This window comes from Fringilla coelebs (assembly GCF_963513975.1).
Source record: "Fringilla coelebs genome assembly, chromosome: 6".
In the NCBI taxonomy this organism is placed as follows: Eukaryota; Metazoa; Chordata; class Aves; order Passeriformes; family Fringillidae; genus Fringilla; species Fringilla coelebs.
The window spans coordinates 6,938,406-6,950,554 of record NC_140034.1 but is presented as its reverse complement, the minus strand read 5'-3'; the positions used below and the strand labels follow the sequence as shown (position 1 = coordinate 6,950,554).

At 44.3% G+C, this 12,149-nt stretch overlaps 1 protein-coding gene across 1 annotated transcript in view; it reads right to left on the bottom strand.

Annotated features, from left to right (window-relative positions):
- Positions 1 to 3,208: 3,208 nt before the first annotated feature.
- Positions 3,209 to 12,149, bottom strand: part of RHOJ (ras homolog family member J) — a 60,299-nt gene continuing 51,358 nt past the window's right edge. Inside the window, exons 4-5 of the mRNA XM_084208211.1 lie at positions 11,980 to 12,075; positions 3,209 to 10,681 (exon numbers count right to left, since the gene is read on the bottom strand). Of these exons, the coding sequence (XP_084064337.1) occupies positions 10,535 to 10,681; positions 11,980 to 12,075 (243 nt within the window). The 3' untranslated portion in view covers positions 3,209 to 10,534. The remainder of the gene's footprint in view (positions 10,682 to 11,979; positions 12,076 to 12,149) is intronic.

Genomic DNA, 12,149 nt, shown 5'->3' with positions numbered 1-12,149 from the left:
AGCAAAATGGGAAATTAAGTGAACGCAGGAAGATTTGCCAAGTGGGAGAGGCCCAAAGGAACTCACAAACAGACACCTTCTCAGATAGCCATTAGGAGAGAACTGCTGCTCAGAGTAATACCTGCACCTGTCTCCCCCCACTCAGTGCCTTGTCTCCTGAAAGCAGTCACCTTCATGTACAGGGATGCATGGTTGAAACTACCCCATGTGTCCTGTCCATACTGAGACAGATTTAATTTAATCTGTAATTTATTGGTTGATGTAATTTTTTTTATCTGTAAAAGCTGTACTATGACTGAATAGGAAGATCACCCTACCTTCTGTAGTTCTGAATAGAGATTGCTATGTCCAACAGCATCAGGAGCAGGTTTTTTGCTGAGTTTAACTACCCTTTAAGAAGTCCTCATGTTTTGTTTCAAATTGCACCTCACCGTCCTTCTGATATTGTCAATTGGCATTAGAGTTATTATGGGAAACCTGCAAATTGTTTTGTGTCCTCAATAAACCTCAAAACTGTAGTATGAAAGCAATTTCAAGCAATGTGTCCCTCCTTTTCTGTGTGTAGAGATTTCTCATGTAGAATATCTATAAGCTCCTACAAACTCTTTGCCAGAGCTGTGAACACCTGCAAAACATCTCCTTGGTGTGAAGTCATTTCCTTCACTGAATTTCTCTGATGGAGTCTGGCTGTGCTTCAGTCTCAGGATTAGAGACAGGGTTCGAAAGTGGCAAACTTCCTTCCTTTGCAGCCAGCAGGAAATCAGGGCTGTACTCGGACACGGTGAGACAGTAGAAACCTCAGCAAGTGACCAGAACAAAACACTGCAGGGTGGGAAAAGGATTTTGACTGATGCAGCCAGCCTGGGGAACAGAAGGGGGAGGTGGGAAGGATGTACTGACTGAAACCAAGTCAGCAAAATGCCACTTTGAGATGATCTTTCAAGGAGGAGAGCAAAAGAGATGCTGTGGCTCTGAGTGACAGAATCCAATCAACACCAGATTGCAAATGTGGAACTTTACCCCCAGAAGTCCTTACACTAGTAGGTCTTAATTCTGTTAAATTCATACCATTTTTTATACTTAAAAGAGCAGGAATGTTCTTCCACTAGACCAGATTACTCAGAGCCCTGTCCAACCTCACTGACAATGTTTCCAGGGATGGGGCATCCACCACCTCTCTAGCCAGTGTTTCACCATCCTCACTGTAAAGTCTTCTTGTATAAATCAACCCTCTTTTTGTTTAAAACCGTTACTCCTTGTCCTGTCACAACCTCTGACCAGGTCTTTAGTTTTCACATCCTTAATGCTGCAGCCGGGGTGGTACGTCCTGCCCAGAATTTGTAGGCAGCCAACACAGCCCACATATTTCAGAGTATGAGAAGCTTCTTCCCAGGCAAATGTCACCTCCTTGGGAGCATTTTAAAGCCATGGATTTAGATGTCACCAGTCAGCCTGTCCAAAGCAGTTGAACAGCTTGTCTGTCTTTGGTATGTGTTTGCAAGGAGTGTTTGTCACAAAGGGCAGTGACACCTCAGGTATACTCTCTCCCATGAAAAACAGTGGATTTCTTTGTGCCTCAGTTTCCCTTTTGGACACTGGGAATGATGCTGCAGATTATTTTTCCCTCTACAGTGTGTTCTGCAGTGTATGGGCTGTGAGGTCCCTTGTGCCCAGTCACATCTGTATCCTGCAGTGCACTCAGTGTCTTCAGGATAAATAGAAATTAATAGGTTTATTGTAGAAATTAATAGGTTTATAGTAGAAATTAATAGGTTTATTGTAGCTCATTGAAGCTGAACAGCAATGGTCACTGCCACACAGTGCTTTGATTTGCCAAAATGCCCTCCTGTTCCATGACAGCCACAGCAGTCCACTGGCCCTGGAAACTCAGCTCCCCTGCAGCTGGTGTGCCCAGCCCCAATGACTGTGCCAGAAATCAGTGTATTTACCCCACTGCAAAGCTGAGTTGCCATGAGAGGGAGGGCAGGATGCATCCCTGGATGGGTGTTCCCTGCACTGACTGCATTTCTCTTTCACATTGTACTCACATGAAAACACTGGAACCAGCACTCAGGCTCAGAGCAAAGCCTGTCTCACCCAATATCCTGCCAGGGACTGTATCCAGCCGTGGGTATTTGGGGAAATGTGCAAGCATCAGGGCTGCATGGCTCCATCCTTCCCTTGGCTACATCCACACAGCCTTATCTGGCAGCAATTTAGGAATTTTCTGCTCTGGGGGATTGCTTTGGCACATTGCTGTTAACCCCAGACATGTGGGTCCTCCGTGCCACTTCTTCCCAGATAAAATCAGGCCATGGAAAGTCTGGTGACTAATGCCACATTCCTCTGGGGAAGGTGAATAAAATATATTCCAGGCTGTATGCTGTGCCCTCTTGGATTGTCCTGGCTCCTCTGAGGATGTATCCATTTATAGCAGCCAGGGATTTGGGCTGCAGTGCCTCTTTATTAGGAATAAACCTTGATATACTTTGTCTTTTCTCTACAAGTGCTGCAGGCAGGGCTAGTTAAACCTGCTGATGTTCACAAGCTGCAGGAACATGAAAAGAGCCTTCCTCTGGTGAAACTTGCTTTGGTCCAACCAAGATGAGGGATGTTGTTTAGGAACGGTGGGATTTTTAGGCTTAACTTGAAGACCAGACCAGCCAGTCAATGAGATTGCTTCATTGCTTCTGGTCTTGAAATGTATTTTAATGAACAGCTGGGTAACAAACTTTTTTTTTTTTGGTAATTAATTTTGTTATTTTTTTAAAAAAACAAGATCCACATCTCTGCACTGGAGGACTGGAGCCAGTAATATTCTCATTTCCAGACCAGCAGGGCTGTCTTTCCTCATGTGAATTCTTCATCACCATAAACCTTTCACTTTCCCTCCTGACCCTCCCTGCCCTGGCTGCTGGACCACAGGGTGCACAGCTCATCATCTTCCTTGCCAATATGTTGGTAGGTGTTTTTCCTACCTGAAAAGTCCTGCAAGGTGCATGTAATTAGCATCTGGGAAAATAAACACAGCAGCACACCGCCCCAAAAGGATGCTGTCAAAATACTTTGAAATGCATTTATTTTGTTAAAATAAACTATGTACAATAAATGATATTAATGTGCATTACAATATACAGTAATTACATGTTTAAAAGATGATAAACAAAAGAGTACAGAATTATGTGCTGTAAATAGGAAATTAATAGTGTTTACATGATTTTTAAACTATGCAGAACACATTTGCTTGAAAACTGAATTTCCTTGGTTTGAAATTGTTTTGCTTTGAATTCTGAAGATTTGGTTAATCTTTGAAAAAAAGGCATACCACTCAAAACTCAGACATATTCTTTTAGTGCCCATCCTTTGGTTTCACCAACCCCATATTCCAGCAATATTGCACACAGCAACTTTTGAGAAAAATTCAGTTGCTCACATCAAGTAAGTGACTCTTTCTCCTAACTGGCTAAAACCTGACTGGTGATGAGTTAGGTCCTGATTTGTGTTGAGGTCATTGCATCTACTTCACAAATTCAATCAGAATAACTTGTTGAACTGTTAGTTTTAAGCATTTCTTAAGGAATAATTTTAAATATTACTATTAAGTAAGCACAAAAAGAAAGGAATGAAATGTCCTTGTCTTTGTGTTCTCGGGGGAGCAGAGAATCTCTGTGCAGTGAAATTTTTGCATTTGTAGAAGTGCATCAACATCATGACACATTAAACTGGATTCAGTTGTCCTCACACTCCATCTCACTGCTCCTCTCTGCAACCTTCTTTGAAGTCCTCCCAGTCTTGAGGTGCTGCTGAGCCCCAGGTACCCAGGTGTGACTCCACAGAGGCACCTCCCAGCCCATTCACCAGTCTCAATCCATATTTTTTGGGGCATCAGAGCCACCACACCATGTCCTCCTCTGTAGCATTTTCTACCTGGCACCCTGGGCTCAGGTCACTTCTGCTCATGAGTGAAGAAGAATTTGCCAGTGTCTTTCCTTCTCACATAACTTTTTGTTATTGCTTATCAGTGAATTAATATTTACAAGCTTGGGGAGAGTTTGGGCTCATTTGCTCCATGATGACAGGGCAGTTCAGTGCCTGTCAGGTCTGTGATGCAGTTAGAGCAGCTGCCTATTTAGGGGAAAGATACTGAGAGGGACGACATGATTGCCACACTCTGGATATGATTTACCACAAACTACTTTGACAGACATCAGACAAATTTTTCTGCACGTTATCAATACGAACAAATGTTGTGTTGGAAGATCTGGAAACTGTGGACTGGTGACAACTGTTTACTCTGAATTCATTAACCTCCAATCAAAGTCAAAATTCACCAGAGTTGGTATCAGTGAGAGCTCAAACTGATCTTCACCAAAACCACATCAAACCTGGTGTCCTGAATGGCATGAGATGAAATTAAGTGACAGCAATGAGTTTAGGGTCTTTAAGCAAAGATAACCATATAACTTTGAATATTACACTGTTAATAAAATGCAACTTTCATCTTCAGCTCAGTAGTGGTTGAACTGAGGTGTTTCAGATCCAGCCTCCAAAAGTGAGATCAGCAAAGTCTTTGATGCCCCAATTCCTTTCAGGAGTCCTGAACCAGCAGCCAGAAGGTATAAAGGATTCTTGGACCTGGCTCAGTGTATCTGTGTGCTCAAAGCTTGGTCAGCCAAGATCAAAGGTCAGAAAAGGAGGAAACATAAAGACTCAAACATTTTCCACATTAGTTATGTGGAAAACCTCATTGAAATTTTCCCCTGCCTTCATGAGAATTGAAATGAAGCCAACACAGAGCATCTTTGAAAATCCCACCCTACCATTAGAGTTAGAAGCAGGCAAACACTGCATTATGGTCTGTACAATCTGAAAAGGGATGGGGATCCATATTTTCAAAGTTGAAGAGATTTTTCACCACTGACAGCAATTCACATGATTTTTTTGCTTGTTATGCTGGGTTTCTGAACTAACTTTCCTCTTACAATGAGCTTCTGACTCTTTTCGCTGTTGTGGTGTGGCTCCTGGAACTGCCCAAGAGAACAGATTTTTGTTCCCATGTTTCTGAAAGCTTTAACTGAAACAAAGAAAAGAGAATTTGAAGATTTTTTATTGTTGCTGTTCTAGTTATGGGCGTCCCCTTAACATCTTAAAATGAAATTTAAGGTTTAGGATCAAACTGACTAGTTGTGGCTCTGGGCCCTGATTTTGCAGCTCTCCCCCGAAGCAGAAGTGATTCTGTTGCATTCATGACTTGGTGATTTTGTCCTGACTTTTTGATGCAAAAATATTTCTATTCTTGTTTTGTTTTGATAGGTGAAGACAGCTGAGATCACAAGCCACTACCGAAATCAGTGGGAGGCTTTTTCCTGCTTTCAGATGGTCTTTATTCATGAGGAGGAAAATAAACATTCGTAGTGGAAATTTGTCTTCATTTTTGCAAAGAGCTCAAATGTGACTAGAAGCTATCTGACGTAGGTCACTCCATGTTCACCTCCTGTCACAGCAGATGCTCCTCCAGTCCTATAGAGTTGTGAACCAACAAAATGTTCTGTTATTTCCAGATTTTCCTTTTTTTAATGTGGGATAAAACAACATTACAGGTCCTCCTCAGGGAAAAAGAAAATACATGGAGAAAGGCATGTGCAGCCACATTCCTCCATTCTCCCTCTTTGTTTAACAAATGGTCCTTGGGCTAACGTGAGCACATGGATTGCTTTGTGGGAGAAGACAAATGTGCTTTTAGACAATCCTGGCTGAGACAGATTGATGCCACTGCAAATTATTTTTAATCCAGATGAGGTTTCCATGTGGTGAGTGAAGAGTTATTCACTGTGTCACTTGGGGAAAAAAGGTACAGGAAAAGGTCACAGGCTCTAAGCAAGGTATAAAAGCAGATGGGCAACTTTCATATATGAATTAAAGGGAGAGATAGGCTGCCCAGGGAAGTGATTGGGTCACCATTCCTGAAGGGATTCAAAAGAACATAGGCCACCACCACTAGAGCAGCTGGCAGAGATTTTCTGGTAATTTAAACTGCAAGGATAGGTCACCAATCAGCCTTCCTCATGACCTGAGCAGTGCCAGTGGGGTGGAATGAGACATTAACAACTTGGAGACAGTTCCTTGTGAAGAGAGATTCTCTTCAGTAGGAGGAGGACTGCCAAAACCTGTCCCTTTAATAAAAGCATTTGGAATAACTTTATTTCATATTAAGATGCAGTGCAATATTTAATTCTTTGTCTATTTTGAATGCTTTGAGTGCTTCGAGAGAGAAAAAAGGTGACAAATATCAATGTCAGCTGCTGAAATGATTGTTTTGATTGTCATGCTGGACTTGGGGTGAATTCTGTACCTACACGGGGCATATATCCAGTTGAACAAATGAGAGTGGACCTGAGTGGGTTTAGAGGCTTGTTTCTGCCTTCTCCCCAATGTTTCAGAGCTCTGGGAGCCACAGGACAAACTGTGAGTTTTTGTGGGACCTCCTTCAAGTCATGCTGGAAGTGGCAGGACTGTCCCACTGTCCTGGTGTTTTCACAGGGCTCTGAAGGGCAGAGGTATCTGTAGGTGATTTTAATGTGATAACAACTCTCTGATGAATTGAGATCTCCCTCAATTACCTCTAATATCTCCTTGCAGGGGTTTGCATGAAAATACTTTGGGCACTCTGAAACTGCAGCTTCAGGTTAACAACTCTTGGTAGAACAGGAAGGTTTCAGAAGAGGCCAAAGGAGATGAGTTTTACAGGATCCAGCAAGTTTCCTGTAAGTTGTGAGTGCTTTTGAGATGACAGCAGACTATTAGCAAAGGCAGGTCTGTCAGGAAAGGCTTTGACATCAGCTGCATTAAGGGGACGTTGTCAAATAAGTTCCAGGGATGGTTTCTAACCTTTATGACTCTCCTTAACAGTGTTCCTTTTAAGGTGAAATTGGGATCTGATTTCTAGCTCATCTCACAGTGAGTAAACCCATCTCCTTTCACCAGGCAGTCCTTTATTGATTTTCTTTCCTTATTACTAATGGTGCTTGAAAAATAATGTGAAGTTTATATCTGTGGCCTTATGCCTGCACTTGCACTATGTCTGGTGTTGTGGTTTTTCTGAAAATAAGCTTTACTGCCTTTCACACACCATCTGCTGCTTTTAAAAAAGGCATTAGGTATGACTTGCCAGATAGTCAATGACTCTTCTTACATCTGCCTACAATTCCTTTCTAAAGCCTCTTGGCCTGTGCTGTCCTTGCCTCCCCACAAAAATAGTGTAACAGGGCAGATCTTGGAGAAATTGCCACATTTCATGGACAGGTGTGTGTGTATGTAACTTAACACAGGAATAATGTCTATGGGACTTGCATTAAACATGGCTTTTCAAAAAACATTTATTTTTGCTGGAAGAAAAATTAAAATAAATGGAGTGCAGAGGCCATTTCTCAGTGGATTGTAACCACTGTCCCTCTCTTACAACTTCCAGAATTCAAATTTTGGTCAAATCAGTTTGAAAAACTTGAAATTTTACTACCTTCCAAGCTTGACATGCTCCATTTTGTAAGTGCAAGGAAACCCCTGCTTAGCCTTAGCATTTTTTGTATGTATATTAACACTTTTCTATCTGCTTCCTCTATGCAAGGATTTGCTCTGGATGCTGCAGTTTAACACATTAGGACAGCAGCATTTCAGCTTCTCCATCACCATATGTTTTGTAGATTATTTACCTCAAACCACTGCAGTTATATTAATGCTACAACTTCCCCCTTGGTTTTTGATTTTACTGCTGATCCTATGCCATTCCCTTGAGATTAACAATCACCCCTGGTACTCAGGGGCAGGCAAAACAAAAATGTGATAATTTGTGGCATTCCTTGATGCATGCCAGTTCTCCATTTCATTTTCCAGTGTGCTCGTTATGTTAGGATGAGCTCAGCTGTCACTCTGGATTTTCTATTTCCTCTATTTCCACATTTTTTGAAGCTCTAAGAAAACCAGGCACCTCCAGCCTGAGCCCTTGCATTGTGCTTCAGCTAAACCAGACTTCACCTTCTTCCACCAGAGACTCGTACATCACTCTCCAGCAACCTACATGAGCTAAACCAATCATCCTAATTAATTTCCACTGAAGTGAAAGGCAGCACAGTACAGATATCATTTCCCTGAAATCTGTTCAAGGCCTTTTTGTTGTTGTTGTTTCAGTGGACTTCTAGTCATGTTGTAAGCCTAAATATTAATTTGTTTAATCCATGCCTAGTTCTCCTCATACTCTAATATATTTTTACACATTATAGTTCAGCTGATAGTGTCCTGTTGAGGTGAACACTCACCTGTTGAGGTGAACACTCACTGCTCTGCCTGGGGATGGACACAACCTCTGTGGAATGGTATGGACCCCTGCACCTCACTCTGAGCTGGCCTTTAGTAGCCAGCTCAGAGTGTACATGCCTAGGACATATTAAAACCAAACAGAAAATATCCACAAAAAATCACCAGCAAAGAGGGGAACTTGTCTGTCTCAGATATGGCACAACTGTGTTTTCATCCATGTTTGTGTGCAAGGGGAAAGGGATGGTGAGTGGAAACCACTGGGTAAAAAAAGAGCAAAGCATTTGCCTCAAGTCTGATGGCTTTGGTCAGAGAGAACTGTTGATTTCTACCTGGAAATGTTTTGGGGTCCCTTCAAACTCAAACCATCCTACAATTGTAGGAAATTTAATTAGTGCTGAAGGAGGAGCTCAGATCCATGAGCCTGGTCCTGGTGCAGGACTGGGCACTGCACCAAGCTTGGTCCCTTCCATGAGCCCTGGGTGCTGTTCCCAGGGTCCTGCTGCAGTCACTCTGGCCAACACCAGCTCTGGAGTTGCCTGGTTTGCCTGGTGGCAGGTGTGCTCTCAGTCAGGACACTGTGCTTCCCAAGGGGAGAGGGCTGCCAGTCTCCTGGGATGGGATGCAGAGGGGAGCAGGGCCGTGCCCCCAGGCTGGGACTGTTGTCCCACTGCTGTCACTTGCTCCCTCCTGGCACTCCTGGACACGCTGGCTACAGGCACAGCTTCTGCAAGGAGTTACATCTTCAAACTTGTGTGCTGGTGCTGGGATTTCCTGCTTGGGGAATGAAACCCAGGACAAGACAGACTCGTGGCACTGCCAGGGTACCCAGAGGCAGCTGCAAGTAACAAGACACCCTTGAGTTCACCTCTGAGTGTCTGAGTGCTGTGATGTGCAAAGCTGCAGGGACCTGGGAGAGGCTTTAGTCACAAGGCACAATTTCTCCAGCAGCAAGGGGAGGTCACAGGAGCTTCCCTTCCCCTGTGGGCTGGGCTTCCCATCTCCATGCCGTTGGCTGCAGCCCATCAGCTGCCACTGGTGGAATAGTCCACTCCTGACCACTGCAGCCACACTGTGGAACAGCACTCTCTGTGGAGATGGAAAAATGGGAGCAGAGAGAGAAGAAACGAATGGGATGAGGGAGGCTACAAAAAGTCAACAAGTTCACAACTCCACTTTGGTGAGGTTTTTTACAGAAATACTTCATAAAAAAAGGATAATTTTAAGGCAATTGGATCATCCCAAAGCACTTAAAGTCGGTATGACCTTTGGCTTGATTTTTTTTTCTTTTTTCTATTCTCGGCTGTTGGGTGAGATGTAGAAATCCAGCTGATCTGTAAGGTAAATTCTCAGTTGCCATGGCAATGTGTCTCGTTCTTGTTCTCAGTTGGAAGAGAGATTGTTCCATGCTGCTATTTCATGTCTAGGGCAACATTCTTTGGTGGCAGAATTTCTTTGTTTCAGTACATTAATGCTACAACTCTGTACTTCCTTTCCCAGCTTAAGGACACGTGGCTCAGCCTGAACATTCTTCTGTAAAAATACAGTCATTTGCATTTTGTTTAGTTGTAAGAACATTCCTTGAGTCTGGAGGTAAATGTTGATCCATTTTGATAGCTTGGGTGCAGCAACATCCTGATGCTGTGAAGTTTCACCATTAAGTGAAAATAAACTGGAATCACTCCACAAACTAAAGTATCTCCTGAACTAGGCAAGTCTTATAAAAGAAAAGCATTTTTAAAGTACATCCTACCTATAGCGTATTTCTTACATATTAGATTTCTACAGATCTCCATGTGCTTTCAGTCAATTCAGATTCAATTCCTAAGGACTGCAAATTCCTAATTTTGATCATTTCTTACTTAAGGCCACAAAAGGAGTTTCTCCTGTTTCTTTTGCTGTCTTTAGCTCTTTGTTTTGTCACAAGCCACCTTCACCTTATTGCTAAGGTGGGGAGCCAAGCAGACATCCTGGTTTCTGTTGGTGCATTCTGCAGCAGTGGGAACAGGCTGCCAGACAGCTCTGGAGGGTTAGGAAAGCACAGAGACAGGAGATGGCCAAGGGTGATACAGCTTGGAGGTTTCACAGCATGGAGAGCTCCTATATTTGGGTAAGAAGGACCCTTTTCTGGTCATGCTCCCCGTTTCAGTTGTGTGTGACCTTCATTGCCTTTCTAACCTGCTTGGTTTCAATGAACTCAGCTGGCTCTGCTTCCCAGGGGATGTCACACAAGGGTGCAGCACCTGTGGCACTTTGCACAGCGCTTCTTCTTTTTCTTGGGGTGGAAAATGGTCATGATTGCCTCATCAAAGACAGTCTTAAGGCCTTTCTGTGTGAGTGCCGAGCACTCCAGATAGCACTGGGCTCCGATCTGAAAGAGAGGAGGGGAAATGAGAGTCAGTATCCACTGTTGGGAGACACAGAGTGATGCTGTTCCAGCATCCTTCTACATTTAGGAAGGGGTCAGACCATTTCTCTGTTTGTATCTGGCTGTATCTGGGGTGAAGGGACAAGCTCACATGGTCATCCTGAGGAATCAGCATCAACATGAGTATCTCACCACATGGGGGTGAATGGCTGCAGGAATTCCCTGCACAACCCTCCAGAGAGAGGGGGGCTGAACCCATGTTTTAGGGCTTGACTAGGAGCTTGGCCTCCTGCCTGTGCAGCTGGGGAGGCTTCTGAGGAAATGCTGGGTTGTAGTTGAACCCCTTCACACACTGGGTTCTGCTCCCCTGAGCTGTCACTCTTGTGTCCTGCCTCTGCCAGTCCCGGGGAGCTGCTACCTGGGGAGGGCTTCTAGCCGGCTTCTGGGAATGGGGAAGCATCATTTTGAGACAGGAGTCTCCAGGGTATGCTGGCATGACACAAACAGCCACAGAGACCTGGGAAAGCAGCCTCAGCTTATTCAACAACCTTATGGCTTATTCAGCTTGTTCTGCTCATGGATGCTCTGATTTTGAGGGCCAAGGACAGTAATAGCACCTGCAGCATAGGGGGACAAGGCCAGGATCCAGAATCCTGCACCCCAGGGCTTGGGGAGTGCTTCTAACCCCCTGCCTTTCCAGGAGAAATGTAGAGTCCCACAGGAACTTTGGGAGCACCTTCTCTGCTGCCTGCAGTGCAATGAATAAGTGGGAATCCAGTTGTGTGTGCTTCTGTAAGGGATGGGGAGGAGTTTGATAGGACGTGGCTTGGCTGCAAAGAGGGGTTTGCCACATGCATCTCCTGGCAGAACCCTGTGCAAGAAACACTTGACTTAGATAAAACAGGCAGTAAAATCAGTTTTGATGCCCATTTGCCACCTGCTGCCCTGTGTTCCTCCATGCTTTTCTTAGAGCTTGGTCATGGCACCTGCCAGAGATCAGAAGTGTTTGGACCATTCTTTCTGACACAAGGTGTGATTTTTGAGATTGTCATGTGCATGCCCAGGAGCTGGACTCATTTACCCTTTTGGGTCCCTTCCCACTCAGGACAGTCTATGTTCCAGCTGGCTCTGCAGCAGAAGTGCAGGCTCAGGGGTCACAAGGTGTGCCTGGGTCCAGCCTGATTGAACAGAGGCTCCAATCTCTGTCTGGGGCCAAGGGGCCTTGGGGGACCCTTGAAGGAAAGAACCCAGAGGAAAGCTGTGATCAGTCAGCCTCATGTGGCATCAGAAGAAGCTGTTACCTCCTTTGCCAGCTTCACTCCGTGCTCATAGGTGAGTGGTTTCTCCTTCATGTAAAGCAGCCGCGCCAAAGTTTTGGGGTCATCCCGGAGGTCAATCTAGGGCAAAATACACAAAATCTGTGCTGTGATTCTTGAGACAGATCTTCATGGCTTTACATCAGGGCAGCTGT